Consider the following 25010-nt stretch of genomic DNA (forward strand, 5'->3'; position numbering starts at 1 on the left):
GGATACCTCTACCCTGGTGGTTACTAGATACCATGTCCTGGTCAAGATTAGACTTAAGGACCCCACCTCGTTTCCCTCCCATCCCCAGTTTTTTATCTCCCTCACTCATTGCTGAGGGCTCAAACCCCTCATTACTCAGCTTCTGGGGCAGGGTCTCCTCATACCTATCGACTCTCCCTGCAACACCCCCATCCTCCCAGGTAGGAAGGCAGATGGGACCTACCGGCTGGTTCAGGACCTCCGGCTGATCAGTGAATCGGTGGTCCCCATCCACCCGGTGGTCCCTAATCCTTACACTCTCCTTTCACGCATCCCTTCCTGTATCACCCACTTTTCCATCCTTGACCTCAAGGATGCCTTCTTTACCATCCCTCTGGACCCAGACTCTTTTCATCTGTTTGCATTTACTTGGGAGGACCCAGACGAGCAGGTATCCTGCCAACTCATCTGGACAGTCCTGCCCCAGGGGTTCAGAGACAGTCCTCATCTGTTTGGCCAGGCCCTAGCCAGAGACCTCCAACAATGCTTGTTGGAACCCAGCACTCTTCTCCAGTATGTAGATGATCTCCTTCTCTGCAGCCTCTCCCTGGACATATCCCAGAGGCATACAGCTGATCTCCTCAACTTTCTAGGGGACAAAAGATACCGTGTGTCCCCTGCCAAGGTGCAACTGTTGGCAACCCACCGTCACTTACTTGGCGATCTGTCTGACACCCAATTCCCGAGGACTGACAGTTGACCAAGCGCAGGCAATGCAAGACCTACAGCCCCCCACTTCTGCAGACCAGATCTTGTCCTTTTTGGGACTGGTAGGATTCTTCCGCCATCGGTTCCCAAACTTTGCCCTCTTAGAGAAGCCCCTATACCAGGCCGCTAAAGAAACACCAGCAGGCCCCCTCTCCTCACCCTCCCTCTTTGGCCAGGCTTTCTCTAAGCTCCAGGATACCCTCTGGCATCCCCACCCCCCACCTCCCGGACATCTCTAAGCCTTTCCAACTATTTACTGATGAAAGACAGGGAATGGCTATTGGGGTCCTCATCCAGCCCCTAGGGCCTGCCTTCACCCCCATAGCCTACTTGTCTAGACAGCATAACCCCACAGTCCGGGAATGGCAGCCCTGCCTCCAGGCTCTGGCTGCAGCTGCCGCTCTCACCAAGGAGGGCCAAAAGATCTGCCTCCAACAACCCCTACAGGTCTTCTACACCCATAGACTACAGGACCTCCTGTCCCACCGATCCTTATTTCTCTTTGCTCCCTCTCACACTTAGGAACTCCATCTCCTGTTCCTCGAGAATCCTGACATCTCCCTGACCCACTCCCCAGCCCTGAACCGGGCCACTGTCCTTCCCGCTGCCTCCACCCTACCTGCGGCAATGCACTCCTGTCCCGAGGTCATCGAGGCCCTCACTCAGCCTCGGGCAGGACTCTCAGATTCTCCTCTCTCCAATCCTGACTTAACTCTGTGGATGGAAGCTCATGCCTAGACCCCCAGGGACGTTGGAAAGCCTCCTATGCGGTAGTAACACCCAAGCGGACCCTGAAGGTGGCCCGACTCCCCCCGGGTAGAAGTTCTATCTTCTTGGCTCCAACTTATTCAACACACTCAACCATTCCTCAACGAGACCCGCACCCTGCCCAATGTCTCTCACTGCTTCCTATGCGCCTCTCTCCAAAGAGCTTTGCTGGCTGCCGTCCCACTCATAACCCCTCCAGGAACCCAGGGGCAAGATGAATGTCAGCCTCCCTTGGCTGGCATTCCTTTTTGGGAATCTGAAACTCCAAAGCCCACCCTGCCCCCATGGATATGCTACCAGACCAGTACTCTGGTACTGGGGACAAGTCACTTGGAACTTTACCCAAAACCATACCGCAGCCAGTCCCACCGAGGCCAGCCCGGGTACCTTCTTTTGATGCAATGGCACCTCAAGCAACTGCATAAACTCCTCCGACCCAGGGCCTTGCTTTGTGGTCACAGTAGTTCCCCAACTAACCTTGTATGGAGCGTCAGAGCTCACCTGCCTGCTCCCTTCATCCCACCACCGTGCCCACCGGGCCGCCTTCCTCCCTGTCATGTTAGGGGTGAGTGTCGCTGCCTCGGTAGGCCTCGCCAGTGGAAGGGGGGGCTCGGGAACAGCCTAGTCTCTGCTCAGGATTTCAATGACAAGCTTCAAATAGCCCTGGAGTCTATTGCTGCCTCCTTAGCCTCCCTACAGCGGCAAGTAACATCGGTAGCCCAAGTAACTCTGCAGAACCAACGGGCCCCAGACCTTCTTACTGCAGCACAAGAAGAAACCTGCATATTCCTTCAGGAATAATGCTGCTACTACATCAACGAATCCGGAGTAGTGGAGCAAAACGTACAGACCCTGACTAAGCTGAGTGAAGAACTACGTGCAAAACACTCCCGGGACGACTCTCTTTTCGGCTGGTTCAAAGCCCCTTAGCTACTTGGATCCTATCTATAATAGGGCCCCTAATTCTCATCTGTGTTTTTGTTTTTCCTAGCCCCCTGCTGCCTCAAGTTCATCTGCTCCTGGATCGCAGAGATGTCACGGGTGACTAAGTCAGCTCCTGCTCCACCCCTGCACTTGGCTGCCCTCAGACTTGCCTCTGCCTGACCCTGGCCTTAAAAACCCCCCTCCCTCTTCTCCCCTGGTCAGCAGGAAGTAGCTAAGACGATTTCGGCGCCCCCTATCACCAAAAGGCAGGGATGTTAGGTCGGAGGGAAGTCCAAGAACCGATGCATGCAATCTCAAGGCAAATGGAGATACAGATACTGGTTCCTCCCTGGAACCTGTACCAGACCAGAGCACCAGGCAGATGGTGACGCAGATACTGGATCTTTCCTGAAAGCTGTAACAGACCTGCCCGAGGCGGAAACTCCCACAGATCATGCTTCCCTGCCCTCACTGAACAGCTGTATTAAAAAAAGTGCCTCCACTCCCTTTTGGCGCTACTTCACTGGCCCTGCACTTGGACACATGAACTTCGCCTGGGAGTGCAGATTAAAGTTCCTCTTTTTGACTTGCCTGGCTCTCTGACCTTGTCTCCTGCTCCGCGAACCTTACAGAATCAAACCCAGAATATCTGCCTCCAGAGACTAGACTCCAGTGTATTTCCTCACCAGCCGCTGGGGGTTAGACACCACCTGGGGAGCACGGCCTTTCTTCCGGTCCTGCCCTGGCCCTCCCACTTCTGCGATCAAGAGCCCGGACAGAATCATTTCCCAGGCCTCTGTAGCCCTGGAGCTTGCTGGGCGCTCCGCCTTGAGGATCACAGCACTGGCCTGTACCTTCAGTTGGACTCTCTCCTCCCTTGAAGATTTTTCTTTATTTTGGCTCAAATTGACCTTGAACTTCGTGATCCATGGCAGGGGTGAGGGAGGCCTGGGGCACGTGTCTGGGGCTCAGGGCAGTGCCTGTTTACCAGCTGGCACAGAATTATCCTGTCCTTTTACTCCCCAGCGTGGCTACCATTGTGCGTCCAGGTGAATGTCAGCCATGCCCAGGTCGCGAGACCCAGACAGAGGGATGGGCGAGGTCTCAGGGAACCAGGGGCACTCCAGACCTACCCTGCACTGACGGCTGCCCCCTTTCTCCTCGTAGCCCGGCTCCAGTACCCAGACCCAAGTCCTCCACTGCTCAATGGACACCCCCAGCCCAGACCCGTTGCCTTCGTCTTTGTCCGGGGAGGAAGAGAAACCTCTGGCCTTACTTTCTTCTATCACCCGGGACCGCCTGGGTGAGTGTCCCAGAGAGGCCTCCTCCTCCAATCAGACGCTCAAGGCCTGTCCCCCTCACAAGCGGGTACGCCCCCCCAAGTCAGGGCAGGAGCCCCCACTGGAAAAGGTGGTAACAGCCTCGGTGGGCGGTGGCCGTGATCTCAGCGACCTCCTGCTGATCATGATCAGGGTGTGACCTATACCGTCTCAGAAGGGGCCTTGGCGGATGGGCCTGAGGGCTCGGGCCCCAAGAAGACCCCGCACTTCTGCCCAGTGTGCCTGCGGGCCTTCCCCTACCTCTCGGACCTGGAGCGCCATAGCATCTCGCACTCAAAGCTGAAGCTCACAGGTGCAAGGATTGCGGCAAGACCTTCAAGCGGTCCAGCCACCTGCGGCGGCACTGCAACATCCACACTGGCCTGCGGCCCTTCCGCTGCCAGCTCTGCCCCCACCACTTCCGTGAGGCTGGCGAGCTGGCGCACCACCACCGCGTCCACTCCGGGGAGCGCCCCTACCAGTGTCCCATCTGCCGGATGCGCTTCACAGAGGCCAACTCGCTCAGGCGCCATGCCAAACGCAAGCACCCCGAGACCATGGGAGCCCCCGTGTGTCCCCCAGAACCAGGGCCTGAGCTACCGTGGGACCACGAGGGCATCCTGGCCACAGAGGGGGCCGAGGAAGAGGAGGAGGAGCCGGAGGGAAAAGAGCTGGCCTGACCCACACCCCCGACCAGGTTTAGGGCTGGGGGTTCAGCTGGTGCTGCGCCTGGGTCGTGTAGCCCAGACACCCTCCTGTCTGGTGGGATTCTTGTTGTGGGAGGGGATTTCAGGTGAGGACCGCAACTTCTGGTGGGCCCTGCTGCCTTCTGCCACCTTCTCCCGGACTTACAGGCCCTTGGATGCAGGGGCCACAGAAATAAATCACTGCGGCCTGGCTCCCCCTGTGTGTTCAGTGCTGGTAGGAGGCCTGGCCTTCCTCTGCTTCTCTTTTTCTTTTTCTTTTTTTTTTTTTAATATATTTTATTGATTTTTTACAGAGAGGAAGGGAGAGAGATAGAGAGTTAGAAACATCGATGAGAGAGAAACATCGATCAGCTGCCTCCTGCACATCTCCCACTGGGGAGGTGCCCGCAACCCAGGTACATGCCCTTGACCAGAATCGAACCTGGGACCTTTCAGTCCGCAAGCCGACGCTCTATCCACTGAGCCAAACCGGTTTCGGCTGCTTCTCTTTTTCTTGTTAGAAAGAGGAAGGGAGAGGGAGAGAAAAGGGATCGGCTGCCTCCTTCATGCCCCCTACTGGGATCAAGCCCCAAACCCAGGCATGTGACCTGACCAGAAAGTGAACCAGCCACCTCCAGGTGCATGGAGCGACTCTCAGCCACACTGGCCAGGGCTATTCCTCCTTTTCAAATGCCCTCTGCCCCTACACCACCCATGGGACTGCTTGGGATTTGGGAGTCTCCATGTCACGTGCCTTTAACTTGGTGATAAAGAAGCACTCCCCTAAATATCCACTCTAAGGAAAACATTGCACCTTCTGTACAGATGACACTCCAGGCCCACCCTCCCCCAGTCCAGCCAGATTCCTGGAGACTCTGCAGCCACCACTTTGCCCCATCTCCTTTTCCTGACCGCGTTTGGAAGGAAAAACTGAGTGGATAGTAGTGGTTAGAACTGACAACTTTGCTCCGGCTTAGGTAGGTAAAGGGGTGTGGCCTGGAGGGGTGTGGACTGAGCAAGGAGGCTTACTGGGCAGGTAGGTGAGAACTGTGGGCGGGGCTTAGGAGAAGGCCTCTGTGAGCTGGAGTGGTGCTTACAGTGGCTCCGGGCTGTGGGCAGTGAGTGATGGATCTAGGTATGGAGAGGGCTTAGCTGAGAGGAGGGGCTTCAAGGGGAAACTAGGAGAGCAAGGTGTCAGGAGGGGTGGGCATGGCTGCTGTTCAGGCCAAGGGGAGAGGGGGAACCTCAGAGGAGTGACTGAGGGAATCCCCGAGAGGGGGAGCTTAGCAGCATGGGCCCAATAGAACTGGGCGGAGCTGCGGGGGCAGAGCTGAGTCAGGGGCGAGGTTTGCAGGGATATATAAGGGGAAATGCAGGTGTGGATAAGCTGTGGTTCTTACTTCAGCCTGCACCAGAATTGCCTGAAGGGTGTTTCATTTTAATTTTTAATAGAATTATAGTTGACATTCACTCATTAGTGTCAGGTCTCTAGCAGTGGTGCGGTATTTCTGTACCTTATGAAATGATCACGATAAGTAGTTACCACCTGTCACCATATAAAGGTATTACAGTATTATTGACTGTATCCCCTATTCTGTACCTGACATGGCTGTGACTTACGTATTTATAACTGGAAGTTCCTACGCCCGGGGTTTCTGGTTCAGAACTTCTGGAGCGGGGCCCTGAGCATTTCCCTTTCTAACCATTTCCCGGTGATGCCGCTGCTGCTGGTCTTTGGACCACAGCTTGAGAAGCACTGATTTAAGGGAATGCTTTAGGAAAGGTTGGAAGCACAGAGATCACATTGAAATTGTGAGAGAGGGAGTTTATATGCTAGGGGGTGGAGGGCGGGGCTTAAGAAGGGCGTGATTTGGCCTAAGAAGTCGTGAGGGCGGGGCTTAAGAGGAAGAGGTGGACTTCTAAAGGGTAGGGTCTTGGAGGTGTGGATGAACTGGGGAAAATTAGTGAGACCAAGGCAAGGAGGACGCATTTGGCGACGTTGGGGGGCTTATTATAATTAAGCTCTGAAAAAGTGCATCAGATCAGGGGCGGGGCTTAAGCGTGAGATTTGCGCGGTGGGCGTGGTTTAACCCAATGACCGGAGATGTGGGCGGTGCCCTAAGTAGCGGGCCCTCACAGCGCAGACGCACTGGCTCAGGTCGCTCGCCGGAAGTGGGCTAGGCTTTCCCGGCCAGCGCGCCCCCCCAAGCCCACGCGCAAGCGCACTTCCCTCTCCCGGCCGCCACCGCCGCCGCCTCCTCTTTTAGCTCCTCCGAGACGAACGCGACTTCCGTTTCCGGGCGGACGGGCAGGCGGGCGGCGCGGGGCTGCCGGGGAGGGGGAGGAGGCGGCACTTCCGGTCAGGCCCTCGGGTCTCCCCAGAGCAGCGGCGCCTCCTCCGCCTCCTCGGCCTCCTCCCGGCGGAGACCCCCGGCGCCGGTGAGTGACGGGGCGCGTGGCCTGGAGGCCCGGGGACCGCGGGGGCGGGGGGTCCCGCCCAGGCCCGTTCTGATCCTCAGAACGTCCCCATCAGTGCTGCTCGCGCGGGGCCCTCGCCGGGGTCCCCCATGAGAGCACCCAGATATCTGCCTCATTGACGCTCCTACGTAGGACGGCGGCCAAAGCGCCCTCTTTCGTGTCGCTGCCCCGAACTGCTTTCTCATAGGCTTCCTTCTGCGTAGCCCCCCGGCATTGCCTGCTCGAGGACAGCCCCCCAGATGCCACCAGTGTTGCCTTCCCCACGCAGACCGGCCGCCCCTGCACCCTCCGTTAGTAGACCCTATAGGTTGCCACCGAAGAGTGTTGCATTTGCGCTACATAACGGAATGTCCCCCTTTATCTCTGCCCCCACACACAGCTCCCAGAACTCCCAACCACCCCTCAACGCCCCCTTCGCTGGGGTAAAAATACTTATTCTTCTGGTCAGCGGCCAAGAATGCTTTTTTTATCTTTTGCACCGCCCTCCTCCCGGTCATTCCCCGGGAAAATACCCCTTTCAACACCCCCAGACCCTCCCGGCATTGAGCAGCTCCCTCTAGAGGTGTGTGCTCACACCCACATCCTCTCCCCCTTCAGGTGGGAACAGCCCGGGCTCGCACCCCATCCTCCAGGTCAGGTCTTCCCACGGGGCAGCGCCCCACCGAGAGCCTCTGTCCCCTCTCAACCAGCTCTTGCTCCGTCCTCCTGGACCCCCTGGAGCAGGCCCCCCAGTCTCCTTCTCCCCAGGCATCCATTCACTCCCTCCTCCTTGAGGGATGTGCTCCGTTCTGGGTCCCATGCAGCTGCGAAGGAGGGGGAGGCACGGTCTTCCTTTCTGCCGGTTTTACAGTCCAGTTGTGACAGATCAGAAACAAGTAGACGGTCATGATCAGTCTGAGAGCCTGGTAGCTACTTCCGAGCTGCCACCTGACTGAGCAGAGCTCTCTTTGCCGCGCAGATTTGGGGGTTGTTGCAGGCAGAGGGAAGAGCAGCGCAAAGGTCCTGAGCGGGGCGTGATGGTGGTGATGGGGGAGTGGCCGGAGAGGCCCCTGAGGTGGGAGCCAGGGGAGAGGATGTGTGATCTTAGAGGGCCATGGCGGTGAGGGCATTGTGATCCGTTATTTGGCCTTTGTCCGCGCTACCAAGCCCAGAATGCATTTCACTTGTCTGTTCAGCAGCTGTTTAATGAGCACCTACTGCACACTGGGTATGCGACAGAGAACAAACTCGACAGGACCCCTTGTCCCCATGGGGTGCATGTGCTGGTTCATGGGGTAGACAGGTATAAAACACGTCTGTGTGAAGGAAATACAGCCGGATGAGGGCACAGTGTTACAGGGACTGTGGGCTTAGAGGATGGTAAGAAGGCCTCTTTCAAAAATTTCCCGGCCTCATCTTGTCCTTCACCAAAAAGGTACCCCTCCTCCAGGACCACTGTGGCCCACCCTGGGCATTGCTCTGAGCTCCTCCCCCCAAGAATGAGATGGTTAACAGGCTGAGCTCTCGGTGCCACTGGTGTTCCTGTGGGTGAGCAAACTGCTCCCTCTTCTTCCAGCCTTGTTCTCACTTAACAAGTATTTTTGGAGACAGGCACTGTGCTGGGTCCTGGGGGGTAGAGGAGTGATCAAAACACAGTAAAAATCCTGTGTGCACGGAGCCCCCCTTCTGGAGGGGAGGCCACCCCAAGACAGACCAGCAGAGTGCACGGTTATTAGTGTGTGGCAGGGAGAGGGGGGCAGCGGGAGAGCGGGGCCGCTGGCTGGATGACAGGTTACAGGGGTCATGGAGAGCCTCACTGAGAAGGTGACATTTGAGCGAAGACGTGCAGGTGGTCAGGGGGTGAGTCAGAGCATTCCGGGCAGGCGCCGCAGCCAGTGCAAAGGCCCGGCCGGGGATGCCAGAGGCTGTGGGCAGCCGGAGGCTGTGGGCTGTGCAGGTCATCACAGGGCCTTTGCGCGACGGGGTCACTGCAGGGGTTCAGCAGAGGAGGGACGCGGTGTGGCCTTGGTCCTCCTGCCTACAAATGACCTTGTGAGTCTGTCATGAAGTTCAGTTGAGACAAGCCACACAAGACACCCCCAGCGCTTGTTGGCCTTTGGTAACTGCGGGGGCTGGTCCGGGACAGTGTCAGGGCGGTGGATGAGACTCAGTGTATTTGCAGTGTAAGGTGGAGTGGGACCTCATCTGGGAGGAATATTGAAAGGCAGCATGTCGTGGATAAGAGCTCGCACTGGAGCCCCGCTGCCTACCTGTGACCCCTGGCCCTGCGACCTGGGAGTGGTGTGACTTCAGGAGATCCGCTGACCGCTCTAGCCCTCCGCCCCTCCCTCTGGGAGGAGTTCCTAGTTGTAACCATTGCTAGGATTACCAGGAAGACTCACTGAGTGGATGCTCTAAAGGACTCAGGTGTGTACTTGGTGTGTAGAGAACACTCATTCAGTATAACATGCTACTCAGTGATGGCGAACCTATGACACGCGTGTCAGAGGTGACACGCGAACTCATTTTTTTGGTTGATTTTTCTTTGTTCAATGGCATTTAAATATATAAAATAAATATCAAAAATATAAGTCTTTGTTTTGCTATGGTTGCGAATATCAAAAAATTTCTATAGGTGACACGGCACCAGAGTTAAGTTAGGGTTTTTCAAAATGCTGACACGCCGAGCTCAAAAGGTTCGCCATCACTGTACTAGATGCTACCATTATCATTACTGTATGAAACTAGTACGGTATCATGAGGCAGCTTGTTGCAGGGGAGTGGCCCACAGGTCTTGGCATCAAAGAGACTGGGAATCCCAACCTGCTTTCCCCTAGACTGTCTGTCCAACCATGGGAACACACTCCCCGTTCCTCAGTTTCCCCACTTATAAAATGGGACCAGTAACGGCACGGGACTATTGTGATATATCCAGGTGATGGTTCCTATCAATCCGGTCAAACAATAAACATGAGCTGTGTGGCTGTGACTGGTTGCCATGGAACTACTGCCTCTTGAGACCCTTCCCTCATCATCCCTCTGCAGGAAACCCTCCCCCGATACATCTCCCCTTAGAAAGTCACCAACGTGCCCGAGCCGGGTTGGCTCAGTGGATAGAGTGTCAGCCCGCAGACCCAAGGGTCCCGGTTCAGTTCTGGACAAGGGCACATACTCCAGTTGTAGGCTCGATCCTGGGCCCTGGTCGGGAGAGTGCAGGAGGCAGCCAATTGATGTGTCTCTCTCACATCGATGTTTCTCTCTGTGTGTGTCTCCCCCTGCCTTCCACTCTCTCTAAAAATTGATGGAAAAATATCCTTGGGTGAGGATTAACGAAATAAATAAGGCTCCTTGGAAAAGAAGGAAGGAAGGAAGGAAGGAAGGGAGGGAGGGAGGAAGGAAGGAAGGGAGGGAGGGAGGGAGGGAGGGAGGGAGGGAGGGAGGAAGGAAGGGAGGGAGGAAGGGAGGAAGGGAGGGAGGAAGGGAGGGAGGGAGGAAGGAAGGGAGGGAGGGAGGGAGGAAGGGAGGGAGGGAGGGAGGAAGGAAGGGAGGGAGGGAGGAAGGAAGGGAGGGAGGAAGGAAGGAAGGAAGGGAGGGAGGGAGGAAGGAAGGGAGGGAGGGAGGGAGGAAGGAAGGGAGGGAGGGAGGGAGGGAGGGAGGGAGGAAACTCTTGGGTGCCCTGGAAGTGGAATGTCTCTTATTTCCCAGTGGAATAATCATGAGCCTCATCAGTTCTGTCCCCCAGGAACACCCCCTGCTCCTCTTTGACCTGAAGCCCTTCCACATCTGCCCACTTGCCCTCAGAACATCACCATCCCTTCATTCCTTCTCCTGGGGACCCACCTCAGTGTCAGCTCAGATGCTGCTAAATGTTCCCCTCCCTTTATGAGGGAATTCTGGTCACCTTAGTCTCACCCTTTCACTCTTTCAACAAATATTTATCAATAGAGGCATTTACAGCTATAACTTTACCTCTGAGCACTGCTTTAGCTGCATCCCCTGAGTATGTTGTTTCCATGCGTCTAACTTCCTATGATTTCTTCATGGACCCACTGGTGACTTAGGAGGGTGCTGTGTCATTCCCACAAATCAGCAGATATTTATGGAGCACCCACACTGCCAGGCACTGTGCCAGGTGCCGGGGCACAGTGGCAAACAAGGCAGGTCAGTCCTTGCTGTTTTATGTGTGAACCAGACAGGAAACACATGGCAAATGAAATAGACACAGTAAATCAGTGGCAATGACCATGATGGTAAAATGCAGCGGGACAAGGGGCTAGAAATAGAAAGGAAGTGCTGAGGTGGAGATGACATCGAGCAGAGACCTGACGGAGGCAGGAGAGAGCCTTGAGACATGGGGCAGAGGGCACAGGCTCACCACATCACTGTTCTGTCTGCTCAGGATGGCGGCCACCTCCCTCTCCCAGGTAATCCAGAGAACACCCCCAAATAAGAGGGCCTCTCCCCCCTCTCCCCTGTTCCACCCCTAACTTCCTCCACCTCAGGAACCAATCCTGCTGGAGGAGGGAGTGGGTCGAGTCACAGACTCACTCTGTGACTTGGACAAGCCATTTGACCTCTCTCATGGTCCCCGTGCCATGGTCCTGCAGAGTGTGGGGGTTCAGTGAGTTCCCCTGCACCCCTGCTCAGAAGGGCGGGGCCTGCAGGAAGTGCCAGTCAGCGTAGCTGTTAGTAAGGCACTCCGATGGAGGTGAGCCCGGCAGGGCTTCCCCCCCAAGACCCCTCCCCTCCCCTCCTCTCTGCACCCCTCCACCCCCTGCTTCCTCCGCACCCACCTGCCACTCCAGCCCTGTCTCCCCACTGAGGTTCCACCCCAGGCTGCTGCTCCCACGCCAGCCACGCCTTTGCTCCTTCCGGAGATGAGGCGAACCAGAGGGTGTGAAGGACATGGGATGTTGGGTCTCCTCCAAGGACACCCAGAGCTGGCGGCTAAAAATACCACCTGGGGGGGGGGAGAGGGGGGAGGAGGTACTCACCTTTCACCTGAGGGGGGAGAGCCAGCGGATGGATGGTCAGGCCCTGCCCTTGGTGGGACCACTGACTCCTACCCCCGGCTAAGGCTCAGAGCCAGGCCCCAGGGCAGGTCGCAGGTCAGTGGCCAAGAAGCTGGCCAGAGCCTGGGAGCTTTGTCCTGTAGCTCGCCCTGACTTGGTGGAGGTGGGGCCAAGGCTCAGGGATCAATTGTAGGAGCTGAGGGGGGCGAGTGGGGGGGAGGGAGGAGGCAGACATGGACGGCTTCAGTCTGGCATGAAGTCATGTAAAAGAGGTGCCCAGAGAATGGCCTCCACCTGGAGGGGGCAGGAAGGGGCTCTCTGAGCGGCTGCCGCAGGCTCCGCCCCGGTCAGTGACGTCACTGAAGGTACAAACAGCTCCGGGGACCCAGTGGGCCCTGCCAGGCAGTGCTGTGTCAGCCCCCTATGCCCCCGCACTCTAGGGCCACCGCCCCTTCAGAAGTGGGGAGCGTGTGGGGAGGAGATGGCACCCGAACCCCTCTCCTGCTGTGTTTCCCACGGTGCCAGGCTGCCCTCCCTCTCTGCCAGCCCCCTGCTGTCCCCTGCTTGCCCGGCACTGTCTTCATCCCGGTTCTCTGGGTTTGGGCTGACTCTGTCCCACCAGTAGCGACAGCGATGACACTGTACTGCCTCCCAGTTACCAGGACCAGCGCTGACGGCTGTGGCTGTGTTAGTTCTTGGGTCCTCCCAGCAGCCCCGGGAAGTGGGCCTTGATTTGTCACCTTCACCTGCGGATGAGGAAATCCAGGCACAGAGAGGTTCGGGAATTGCCCTGGTCACACAGCTTAGGTTCAAGTCTAGCTCCGGAGGCCACCCCTCAACCACTCTGATAGTAATGATTGTTCTGATTGGACAGAACCAGAGGGGACTGAGGACGGACTGGCCAGGGGGGCGGGGCGGGCTGGGACAGAGCAGAGGCCTGAGTGTTTGCAGAGGGGATTGAGACCAGAGGTGCTGGGAGAATGCGGGTCTGGGCAGTACTGGGGATCAGGGTGAGGGGGGCAGAGGGAGGTGTGTGAGGCCGCGGAGAAGACGGGGTGGGTGTGAGCCTCAGGGTGGAGATGGCGCCCGCCTGCTTGCTCAGCTGCACCCTTTTCTCCGCAAGGTCTCGCATCCCCGACCCGGCTGAGATGGAGGCCAACGCGGCCGGCAGCGGCGCGGGGGGCGGAGGAATCGGGGGCGAGGACGGGGTGCACTTCCAGAGCTACCCCTTTGACTTCCTGGAGTTCCTCAACCACCAGCGCTTCGAGCCCATGGAGCTGTACGGGGAGCACGCCAAGGCGGTGGCCGCCCTGCCCTGCACCCCGGGGCCCCCGCCGCAGCCCCCGCCGCAGCCCCCGCCGCCCCAGTACGACTACCCGCCCCAGGCCGCCTTCAAGCCCAAGGCCGAGACGCCTTCCTCCTCCTCCTCTTCGTCCTCCTCCTCCTCTTCCTCCTCTTCGACCTCCTCCCAAGCCAAGAAGCCTGACCCGCCCCTGCCGCCCGCCTTCGGGGCGCCCCCGCCCCCCCTCTTTGACGCTGCCTTCCCCGCCCCGCAGTGGGGCATCGTGGACCTCTCGGGACACCAGCACCTGTTTGGGAACCTGAAACGGGGAGGACCCGCCTCGGGGCCGGGGGTGACGCCTGGGCTGGCCACGGCCACCGGGACCCCCGGCCCGCTCCCCGCCCCGGCACAGACCCCGCCGGGACCCGTCGCGGGGGCGCCCTGCGACCCCACCAAGGACGACAAGGGCTACTTCCGGAGGCTGAAGTACCTGATGGAGCGGCGCTTCCCGTGCGGCGTGTGCCAGAAGTCCTTCAAGCAGTCCTCGCACCTGGTGCAGCACATGCTGGTCCACTCGGGCGAGCGGCCCTACGAGTGCGGCGTCTGCGGCCGCACCTACAACCACGTCTCCAGCCTCATCCGCCACCGCCGCTGCCACAAGGACGCCCCGCCCGCCACCGGGGTCCCACCGCAGCCAGGGGTGGCCCTTCCGCCCTTGGGTCTGCCGGCTCCCCCCGCCGCCGGGGTCCCCCCCTCGATCCCTGCTGGCCCTCCGCCCGCACCCACCGCCCCCGCCGCCGCCGCCGCCGCCTCCGTGGACGGAAACGCAGTCCCGGGCGCCCCGGCGAGCGTGGGGGCGCCCCCTCCCCCGCCCGCTGCGGGAGGCGGCGAGGGCCCCTTCGCCTGCCCGCTGTGCTGGAAAGTGTTCAAGAAGCCCAGCCACCTGCACCAGCACCAGATCATCCACACCGGGGAGAAGCCCTTCTCGTGCACCGTGTGCAACAAGAGCTTCAACCGCCGGGAGAGCCTCAAGCGCCACGTGAAGACGCACTCGGCCGACCTGCTGCGCCTGCCCTGCGGGGTGTGCGGCAAGGCCTTCCGCGACGCCGCCTACCTGCTCAAGCACCAGGCGGCGCACGCGGGCGCGGCGGGGCCCCGGCCCGTGTACCCCTGCGACCTGTGCGGCAAGTCCTACTCGGCGCCGCAGAGCCTGCTCCGCCACAAGGCCGCGCACGCGCCGCCCGTCGCCCCCGGCGGGGTGGCGGATGCGCCCAAGGACGCGGCGGCCGCCGTCTCGCAGCCCGCGCCCGCCTTCCCCCCGGGCCCCTACCTGCTGCCCCCCGACGCCCCCGCCACCGACACCGAGAAGGCGGCGGCGGCCGCGGCGGCCGTGGTGTACGGGGCCGTGCCCGTGCCGCTCCTGGGCGCGCACCCCCTGCTGCTGGGCGCGGGGACCAGCGGGGCGGGTGGCGCGGCCGCCGGCGGCCCCGGAAAGACCTTCTGCTGCGGCATCTGCGGGCGCGGCTTCGGGCGCCGCGAGACCCTGAAGCGCCACGAGCGCATCCACACGGGCGAGAAGCCGCACCAGTGCCCCGTGTGCGGGAAGCGCTTCCGCGAGTCCTTCCACCTGAGCAAGCACCACGTCGTGCACACCCGCGAGCGCCCCTACAAGTGCGAGCTGTGCGGCAAGGTGTTCGGCTACCCGCAGAGCCTGACGCGCCACCGCCAAGTGCACCGGCTGCAGCTGCCCTGCGCCCTGGCCGGGGCCGCCGGCCTCCCCACCACCCAGGGCGCGCCGGGGGCCTGCGGCCCGGGCTCTGGGGCCGCGGCCGCGGGGGCCGCCGAGGGCCTGAGCTACGCCTGCTCGGACTGCGGCGAGCACTTCCCCGATCTCTTCCACGTCATGAGCCACAAAGAAGCCCACATGACGGAGAAGCCCTACGGCTGCGACGCCTGCGGCAAGACCTTCGGCTTCATCGAGAACCTCATGTGGCACAAGCTGGTCCACCAGGCCGCCCCCGAGCGCCTGCTCCCGCCGGCGGCCAGCGGCCAGCAGCCCGCGGACGGCCCTGGCGGCGCCGTCGAGGCAGCCAGCATGCTGGACAACGGGCTGGCCGGGGAGGTGGGGGCGGCCGTGGCGGCGCTGGCTGGGGTGTCCGGGGGCGATGACGCTGGCAGCACGGCGGGGGCCGGGGGCGCGGGGGGTGCCAGCTCCGGCCCCGAGCGCTTCAGCTGTGCCACTTGCGGCCAGAGCTTCAAGCACTTCCTGGGGCTAGTCACTCACAAGTACGTGCACCTGGTGCGGCGGACCCTGGGCTGCGGGCTCTGCGGCCAGAGCTTCGCTGGCGCCTACGACCTGCTCCTGCACCGGCGCAGCCACCGGCAGAAGCGCGGCTTCCGCTGCCCGGTGTGCGGCAAGCGCTTCTGGGAGGCGGCCCTGCTGATGCGCCACCAGCGCTGCCACACGGAGCAGCGGCCCTACCGGTGTGGCGTGTGCGGCCGAGGCTTCCTGCGCTCCTGGTACCTGCGGCAGCACCGCGTGGTGCACACGGGCGAGCGGGCTTTCAAGTGCGGCGTGTGCGCCAAGCGCTTCGCGCAGTCGTCCAGCCTGGCGGAGCACCGGCGGCTTCACGCCGTGGCGCGCCCGCAGCGCTGCGGGGCCTGCGGCAAGACCTTCCGCTACCGCTCCAACCTGCTGGAGCACCAGCGGCTGCACCTGGGCGAGCGCGCCTACCGCTGCGAGCACTGCGGCAAGGGCTTCTTCTACCTGAGCTCCGTGCTGCGCCACCAGCGGGCGCACGAGCCCCCGCGGCCCGAGCTGCGCTGCCCCGCCTGCCTCAAGGCCTTCAAGGATCCCGGCTACTTCCGCAAGCACCTGGCGGCCCACCAGGGCGGCAGGCCCTTCCGCTGCTCCTCCTGCGGCGAGGGCTTCTCCAACACCTACGGCCTCAAAAAACACCGCCTGGCGCACAAGGCGGAGGGCCTGGCGGGGCCTGGAGCGGGGGCCGGCACCTTGGCGGGGAAGGAGGCCTGACCTGGGGGGCTTCCCAGGTGCCACTGCGCTCCGATGGCCCCTTCCAGGCGCGCGCCTCCCCGGCCGCCGGTCAGACTGCCCCCTCCGCGCTGTTTCTCCCTCCATCCTTCAGAACTTCAGGCAGCCTGGCCTCCTTCCAGGCCGTGCTGTACAAACCCCAGGCTGAGTCACTCCCACCCCGGACCCCTCTGGCCCTCCTCCCATCCCATCTGACACTGAACTTGATCCTCCGTCTGACCCGTTTTTGTAACCCCCATCAGCCCGCCCAGCAGCGCTCTGTCCCCCACAAGCTCCGGGGGAGACGGGCAGGAGCTGCCCTTCCCCTTCCCTTGGTTTCCGGCTGGACAGTGGGATTTGAGCGGAGTCGGGAGGACGCAGGCGGCCTGGGTGCCCTTTCGGATTGTGGGGTGGGGGGCGGGGTGGCAGACGCGGCTTGTACAGAGCAGAGATAATAAACGTATCACCAGGGCGGTGGAGTCCTTCCTTGCCTCAGGGGCTGGGGTAAGTGCTGGCAAAGGGAAGGGTGAGGACACTCGCTTCCCCGGGATTTTGATTCTCCCACATCCTTCACCCCACCCTGCGCCCTCTGCCTTTCCTCACCCCCTGGTATGGCTGAGTGATCACCACGTCCAGGACAGGTAAGTCTGCTGTCGGGAATGCCAGCGTGCCCAGACTCCTTCCCCTTCAAGGGGCCATCGCATCTGTTCACAGCCAACAGTGCCCGAAGCCCCATCCCCCGCGCTTCGCTGGACACCGGGAAATACGCCCCTTGTCCGGGAGAAAGAGAGAGAGAGAGAGAGAGAGAGAGAGAGAGAGAGAGAGAGAGACACGGAAGGAAAGTCCTGGCCGGCCAGTGTGTGTTCTGGCCTCGTGTGGAGTCACAGGTTTCTCAGAGCGCCTGCCTCCGGGATAATTTGGGGGCGTTCCTAAAGCCCTTCAAGCCCTCTTGTGGGTTCTCAGGAGAGTGAGAGATGTGCAACGTGTGACCCCATTTGTCAGAAGAGGAGGCTGAGGTCCTGGAGAAGGAAGGCTCCAAGGACACCTGGCAGGGTCGGGCCAGAGCCGGCCCTGCAGCCCCACACGCCTCGGTGTGGGACGAAGACACAGTCTAGCTTATCACCGCCCCCCCCCCCCTCCCGCCCCCGCAACACACACACACCCGGGAAGGCAGCCACCCAGTGTGGCCACCATGCTGTAATGCTGAAGACCCAGTGTCCCAGGCTCAGAAGTCCCCGGATGTGGAGCAGCACCCTGAAACACACACGGGCTGAGGGAGCACGGAGGAGTCACCTTACAGACTCAAGGTCCAAACCAGCTTCCGGGAGGAGAAAGTGACTCCTGAGCCATGACATAAAGCCAGGTCACGCGGGCCAAGGATGCCTGGGGGAGGGCTTAGCGTGTCTGGCCAAACCTAGCTATTCTGGAGAGTTTCAAACAGATTAGAGCAGATGGGAGGGTTGGGGTGCGGGAAGGTGATCCTGAAGGAGCTGGGGTGACCCCCGACTCTGGAAGCTGGCGGCTGCCAGGCCGATCCCAGCCCCTGACACAGTCCGATTAGCCTGTGCATGCAAACAGGAAACGGCCCTACGGCGTGGCTCAGTGGCTGTGAATCAGGAGGTCACGGTTCGATTCCTGATCAGGCACATGCCTGGGTTGTGGGCTCGGTCCAGGAGGCAGCCGATCAGTGATTCTCATCATTGATGTTTCTATCTCTCCCTCTCCCTTCCTCTCTGAAATCAATAACAATAGATTGAAAACAAAGAAAAACACCCAAAATTGTGGACTTGGTTGCCAACATTTGAAAACCAAAACATTTTACATAACATGAACTGATGGAAAATGTAGACGCTGTCGGTCCAGCCTGCCTCCTTCAGCGCAGTAGCCATGCAGATGGGGCACCCATTCTCCAATCTGTCACCAGGCTCCACTCCCCCAACCCCAACTCTGAGCCCCAGTGCCAGCCTCCATATTTCCCCTGGAACCCGCCACCTTCCTCATTTCCCTCGGCCCCAGCAGGCACCCAGGTTTAAGACCCCTTCTCAAAGCCGCGAGGGTCTGTGGGCTGGAGACCAGGTGGGATCTGTGGTTCTGCAGGAGGCACGTGGCTGTGGGATGGAGAATGGAGGCGGGGCCCGGAGGCTGGGCAGCTGCATGGTTATCCCCAGGTGAGGCCTCATTGGCTTGGTCTACGAGTAGTGATGGTGCAAAGGAGCATTCAGGTCCCAAAGAAATTTCACTGGCTTGGGAGCAGGACATTGAAAAGGGATTAGATAAGCGGGTGAGGGGTGAAGGCTCAAGCGACAGGCCCAGGTTTCTACCCCGGTGTCGGGGAGAGAGGAAGTGCAGGCATTTCTTTGGGGGAAACAGAAAGTTGTGTTCATATTATGACGGGGCACCTCCTCTCTCCTGGGGAGCGCTGGGGGAACAGGAGTGTGAGCAAACCCGGGCTCTCCTTCCTTAATACTGATTACAGGGGTCCCTTCATTTGCCAACCACCCCTGGCCCCGCTCCCATAGCTACACCACACACCGCCTCTACATAGCCAGATGCTGTCCACCTTGTGCTAAGGTTTGGAGAAGGGTGTGCTGCAGTCCCCTGTTGGTGGCAATACCATAATGTGGCCCCTTGACCCCCAGCCCCCCCACGCAGACAACCCAAACACAAGACTGACCTAGAGCAGCCCTTCCGAAAGCCCTTTAATAGTATTGGACTGGAGGCCACCCACCTCCAGCTCCCAAGTCCTCCCCTCGCCCCATTTCATTGCACAGCTGCCACGCACTGGCCATCCACTGGCCTTGGGGCAGCTGGGCAGGCAGTAAGCTGTTTGCTTCAGATCGGGAGTGGAGATTAGGGAACCCTGAGGCTTTCCATAGAGCTCGGTGGGGGTGGGCTGAGACTAACGCTCTGGGAGCTGGGCGCGAGGTGGCATTTGCTGCCTGGATTTCAGTTGCCTCTGAAGAGGAGTCTGGTGGGTTAAGGGGGGACCATGGGGACAGGGACAGCAGCTCTTGGAGTCGAGATCCTCACGGTCGGTCAGGCTGAATTCTGGAGGTTCAAGTGCTCTAGTCAATGACTTGGGGGCCCCTGGCTTGAGGTGATGGGATTCCAGTCTCAATGGAGAACCTGACAGGCGTCTCCCATGTTCAGTGCAACCAGTGAGGTAGGCAAAGGATTCCATCCTGGTCCCCCCTCGGCCCCAAGACAGTTGAGGGTTCAGCGATGAAGGGCTGGCCAGGGACACTGGGATAGACCCCGGACCTGCCCATCCCCTCAGCCCTGGCTCCGCCTGCGTAGGATGCAGACTCTGTCTTGCACAACAAGCAGGCAGAAGGGACAGACGTTCAGCCCGTGTTCCTTGCATTTAGCTGGACATCCAATGGGCTGCGTTGGTGCCTTTCTCTGACTCTGAGCTGCCCCGTGGGCTTGTGGGAGCCCGGAACGTGGCTGTCCCTCTGCTCTGCCCCAACCTCCCCTCTTCTGTCAGCTGCCTCCTTGCCCTGCCCGACCCCTCCCCTGCAACCTGCCCCCTACGGCCCATGGTGACCAGCCTACTGGTCGACCTTCACCTTCATGGTCGCTGTCTCCCCACGCCCCTCTTCCCGAGCGTTTCCCGCCCCACACCCACTCCCCGGCCCCTCGGCCCCCGCCGCCAGCCGGCTCCCGGCGTCTCTGGGCCCGGGCCCCGGGCCGTGGAAGTGCGTGCGCTGGTGCTTGCGAAAGTTGGACGAGTTGTTGAAAGTGCGGGCGCAGAGCGCGCAGCGGAAGGGGCGCTCGCCGGTGTGGATGCGGGCGTGGCCGCTCAGCACCGAGGACTGCGTGAAGCCCTTGCCACAGACGCCGCAGTGGTAGGGCCGCTCGCCCGTGTGCACCCGCTCGTGGTCGCGCATGTCCGAGGAGCGGCGGAAGGGCTTGGCGCAGAACCTGCAGGCGAACGGCTTCCCCACGGCCGCGCCCGCCGCCGCCGCCGCCATCACCACCTCGGACCGCTCCGGCGGCACCCCGGACCCCTGTCCCCGAGCCGCCGCCGCCTCGGGGGGCCTCTCGGAGGTCCCGGGCTCCGCCCCGTGCCGGTCCTGGTGCCGCAACAGGGCCGCCAGAGCCCGGAAGGCGCGGGGACAGAGCGGGCAGCGGTAAGGGCGCTCTCCCGTGTGCAGGCTGTAGTGGGCGCGGAGGCTGGCGGGGCCCGGGCAGCTGTGGCCACACACGTGACACCGGCTGGGGTCCGCACCCTGCCCGCCGGCCTCGGCCCCGGCGAGGTGGCCGTGTTCGTGGAACAGCAGCTCGGAGACTAGACGGAAGGCAGCCGGGCACAAGGCACAGTGAAGAGAGCCTGGCTCCGGGGGCTCGGGCACCAGGGTGGTGTCCGTCACCTTCACCACCTGGATCTCAATGAGGTCAGGCGGGGGCGTGGCGGGGCTGCTGTCATCGGGCACCAGGACCTGCGGTGGGGGTGGGGGGAGAAGAGAGGAGCCTGTGGACCCTGCCCCAAGGCCTCCCCAACACGCCCCACTTATGTAAAACCTCATCTCCTTTGTACCCCCTGCATTCTAGGTCCTGCTGTAGCCCCATCAAGACTTCCCCTCCCGGCCAGACCATGAGCCGGCCATGTGTCTCCGCCCCTCCAGTTAAACGCAGCCACATGTCCGGCCGTGACTGAGAAAGGCTCCTGAAAGGGCCTCAGTGCAGGGCCCGCTCCTGGTAGCCCATCTCGCCAGCAGCCCGAGTGACCTTTAGAAAATGGAAATCAGATCAAGTCATTTTCCCACTCAAAAACGCTCCGTGGCTCCAGCTGCCCTGAAAAATCCCAGACCGCCGAGGAATATCGGCTGCCACCTGCCCCTGCTTATCTCGCGGGCCGGGTGTAAATATCAGCCGGCACACAGCTGACTGCTCTCGTCTAAATTTAGCTCTCCCACCCCCACTCCGTCTGTATTTCCTTTCTGGAGCTCTACACAATCCACCTCCTCAGTGCCTCTCTCCCCTACCAGACTGCAAGCTGCAGGCGAGCAGCGTCCTCATCCGCCTCCTCATCCACCCATCCACTGAGCCCCCAGGTAAACAGTTCAGCCAATGTTGGTTGAATGAATGAATGAGTGTCCTCGCTCTCCAGCCCCGAGTGGGGGAACCTGAGAGTGGCCTCAAAGCCACCTGGAGCGGGGATTTCTCCCTCAAAAACCCTCCCTTGGGAATGCGAGACGCATCACCCAGGCCCTTACAGAGCATCGCACCCCCACGCCAACGTGGGTGCCCCAAGATCACCTTCCCAGCCTGCCACCCCAGCCCGCTAGCCCCACAGTCTCGTGGAGGCCCCGCCCCTCTGAAGGCTCCGCCCCCTAATTTGACAAGTTCAATACCTGGGACCCACCCACCGCCCAGATGCTCCCCAGGCCCCGCCCCAGTAAACCCCGCCCCAACGCCACCATAGGCTCCGCCACAGGCCACGCCCCCATCACAACCCGAGAAACCCCGCCCCCAGGCCACGGCTCTAAATACTTCCCCCGCCCAGCCTCAGAGGCCCCGCCCCGGCCCCGCCCCCTGCCCTGCGGCCTCCTCCCGCCCGGAGCCCTCGCCCCGGTCCCCTTCTCGTTCGCACCAGGTCTGGCAGCTCCGGGGAGCGCGGCTCCCGGGCCGCTGAGCTCGGACTCGGGGGCTCCGGGCGCTCCGCGGCCATCTTGTGCCCAGGCCCCGCCCCCTTGGCCTTCAGTCGCCCTGGAAGGGGGTGTGGCTCGCGCCGGCGTCATAGCCACCGCGCAGGCGCCCTGGGGTGGGCGGGGCTTTCAGGTAGCTTGAGTAGCCCCACCTGTCACCTAACCCCCATCCCCCGCCCCCCACCACACACACGGAGACAGCCCGCGTGGGACGCTGGGAGACTGCGAATTTCTCTTTAAAAAATATTTTTATTGATTTCAGAGAGGAAGGGAGAGGGAGGGAGATAGAAACATCAATAATGAGCGAGAATCACTGATCGGCAGCCTCCCGAGCGCCCCACACTGGGGATGGAGCCTGCAACCCTGGCGTGTGCCCTTGACCTGGAATCCAACCGTGACCTCCTGGTTCATAGGTCCACGCACAACCACTGAGCCACACAGGCCGGGCTAGGGTTTCCCCTTTTAACCAGCTTAATAGGCTCTGGCTGTCAACCCACCCTCGCCAGAATTTAGTAACCTTTGCTGGTGTTTCCATGGCAGGCTTTTGTCGTCGCCTGCTCTGCGTGGCTCGGGATCAGGCAGTGAAGCCCAGTGTACGAACGGAAGGATGGAAGGAGTTTTAGATCCGTTTACAGAAAGGGATTCCGCAAACAGCAGCGCTGGTGGGCGGGGCTGCAGCTCAGAGCCGCAGGCTGGTGTGACGCCTGGGAAACGACAGGCGCTTCGGCAGCACCTGGGACAGGGCTGGCCTCTCTGTCACCCACGTACTCCTTCGTGGCCTGGCTGTGACCTCGGGGAAGTTGCCACACTTCGCTGGGCCACGTGCACATCTGCTCGTGTGTGAAACTGTCTGGGGCTGTGAGAACCCAGTCGGAAAGGAGACGGGAAAGACCTTGGGGGCACCCCTACATGGTTTTTGTGGAAGGAAAGCGTAGGACAGCCATTCCCAAATTCCCTGTTTCTTCTTCTGGGAACATGATAAGATTGCACTCTCCTTTGCAGATAGGCGTGGTCGTGTGTGTGTGTGTGTGTGTGTGTGTGTGTGTGTTTGCCAATGAGCAGTTAGTGAAAGCTCAAAGTGAGAGCCAGCTGGCAGTCACCCGGTCCGGTTCCTGGGTTCTTGCCCTTCTTTGCTTGGGGATCGGCTGGCTGAAGTTAATACATTGCAGACAGATAACGAGAATTCTCGCTTCATATTACACAGTGTTTTACAAAGTATCATACTTTAAAAAGATAGTTTGTAAGCACATGTAATAAATAACTTCAAAATGCAATGGGTATTTAACTTTAAAGCGTGCCTTTAACATTTATGTAAAACGTTTTTTGTACTCGTCCAATAGAAACTTATCTGGCCACTGGGCAAAGTTAGCAATAAAACTCCTGGTCCGCAATGTGTTAAGTTTCCAGTTAGCCCGAGTCCTGGAGGATCTGCAGTGAACAACCCGGGCTTCCTTGGAGATGTAGCATTAACACATACATTTGTTGTGTCAAGCCACCGAGTTTTGGGGCTGTTTGCAGCATAACCTATTCTATCTTGACTAGCGCACAAAGGGAGTCTTTTATTTATATTTATTGTATTACTAGAGGCCCAGTGCATGAAGTCCTGCATGGGTAGGGTCCCTAGGCCTGGCCTGTGATCAGGGCCAATCAGGTTCCCCACCTCTTCCTTCCCTCACTCCCTCAACTCTGCCTTCACTGGTAGCCCCCCATGTTCCGCACTGCCCCCTGGTGGTCAGCACCCGTCATAGCAAGCCATCGAACACCAGAGGGGACAATTTGCATATTAGCCTTTTATTATATAGGATGAACTACTCCTGTATACAAAAGTATTCAGAATAAACAACTCCCTCTCCTCACTAATAACCTTAAAATATACAGCATTACAGATGCCATCTAAGCCCACAGTGTACCCCACCCATTCTCCTCCCTCTGTCACCTGAGGTTATCAGAGTTTGCATGTTCTGTCTCTCTTTCCCATGCGTGACTTTCTTACTTCGCTACATTTATCAAGCGATATGGCATTGGTCACTATCTCCAGTGCTTTCACGGGCCCTGGCAGTTCTGCCCTCATAGGCTGGGCCCTTTGTTTCCAGAAGGTATATTTAAAAGCATAGCTTATGGCTGTGTTGGTATAAAGATGAACCTAAGCTAGGCTGGATTACATTATTTTCTGATTTCAACATTGGTTTTTATTTTTTTTCAAGGGCCCTTAAAAGTGCCATTAGCCCTGTATGTATCTGGTGTGGGCATTATAAACTTTTTTTTTTTTTTTTTTTTTTTTTTTTTAGCAGTTGATAATCATCTTTTTCTAGGTTAGATGTGACAAGATTTTTATTACTGACAGTATTACCGATGTCCCCCATTGCCTCCCTTTTGCCCCTTCCACCCAGGCCCTGCCCTACCCCAGACCTTCATCACACTATTGTCTGTGTCCATGGGCTATGCATATATGTTCTTTGGTTAATCTTTCCCCTTCCCCCTACGCCCACCTCTCTGAGATCTGTCAGTCTGTTCTATGCATCCATGTCTCTGGACCGGTTTTGTTCTTTAGTTTATTTTTTAAAATATATTTTTATTGATTTCAGAGAGGAAGGGAGAGATAGAAACATCAATGATGAGAGAGAACCATGGATTGGTTGCCTCCTGCACGCCCCCAACTGGGGATGGAGCCCACAACCCGGGCATGTGCCCTTGACCGGAATCAAACCGGGGACCTTTCAGTCCGAAGGCCGATGCTCTATCCACTGAGCAAAACCGGTTAGGGCTGAGCAGTTGCTAATCTTAGCTGCTCTGAATTGTCCACGCTCCTTTCCCAGGCAGGGATCTGTGCAAGTGAGGGGCCTCCGAAGAGTAAGCTTCATTCGCTTCATGGGCCTCAGCTGAGTTTGAGACACCAAAGGACCTTCTCCTTTGGAACCGACCTGTACAACATCCTTTTGTGATGCAGGACGTACCCATGCGTTTCCGAATGTCAGTTTTCTCGCTGTGTTTTCCCCACCTGTTTCTCCCAGGTGACATTTCCATACATATGTTGGTCTTTGTCGCCCCCAGGAGGCCTAGGCGAGTTCCTGGTTGCAGCACGTACCCGATAAAAATACGACCTGTCGCTTCTAAGGGGGAGGAAGGCAGGGGA

General features: G+C 59.6%; 2 protein-coding genes and 1 pseudogene across 3 annotated transcripts; 2 read left to right on the top strand and 1 right to left on the bottom strand.

Annotated features, from left to right (window-relative positions):
* Positions 1 to 3615: 3615 nt before the first annotated feature.
* On the top strand, positions 3616 to 4586 carry LOC308531678 (zinc finger protein 524-like; annotated as a pseudogene). The gene has a single exon. The product of its transcript is annotated as a zinc finger protein 524-like (transcript).
* Positions 4587 to 6875: 2289 nt separating this feature from the next.
* On the top strand, positions 6876 to 16693 carry ZNF865 (zinc finger protein 865). The gene is made up of 2 exons (XM_081106873.1): positions 6876 to 6883; positions 13037 to 16693. The coding sequence occupies exon 2, from the start codon at positions 13062 to 13064 to the stop codon at positions 16227 to 16229; it is 3168 nt and encodes a 1055-aa protein (XP_080962999.1). The 5' UTR covers positions 6876 to 6883; positions 13037 to 13061; the 3' UTR covers positions 16230 to 16693.
* Positions 16694 to 19777: 3084 nt separating this feature from the next.
* On the bottom strand, positions 19778 to 21900 carry ZNF784 (zinc finger protein 784; the record flags this gene model as incomplete). Its single annotated transcript, XM_081107489.1, has 2 exons — positions 19778 to 20668; positions 21823 to 21900. The coding sequence occupies 2 exons, from the start codon at positions 21898 to 21900 to the stop codon at positions 19778 to 19780; spliced, it is 969 nt and encodes a 322-aa protein (XP_080963615.1).
* Positions 21901 to 25010: the final 3110 nt, after the last annotated feature.

Source organism: Myotis nattereri (assembly GCF_964212035.1).
Source record: "Myotis nattereri genome assembly, chromosome: 15".
NCBI lineage: Eukaryota > Metazoa > Chordata > Mammalia > Chiroptera > Vespertilionidae > Myotis > Myotis nattereri.

Coding starts and splice junctions, on each gene's coding strand:
- ZNF865 (XM_081106873.1), top strand. CDS start 13,062: ATGGAGGCCAACGCGGCCGGCAGCGGCGCGGGGGGCGGAGGAATCGGG.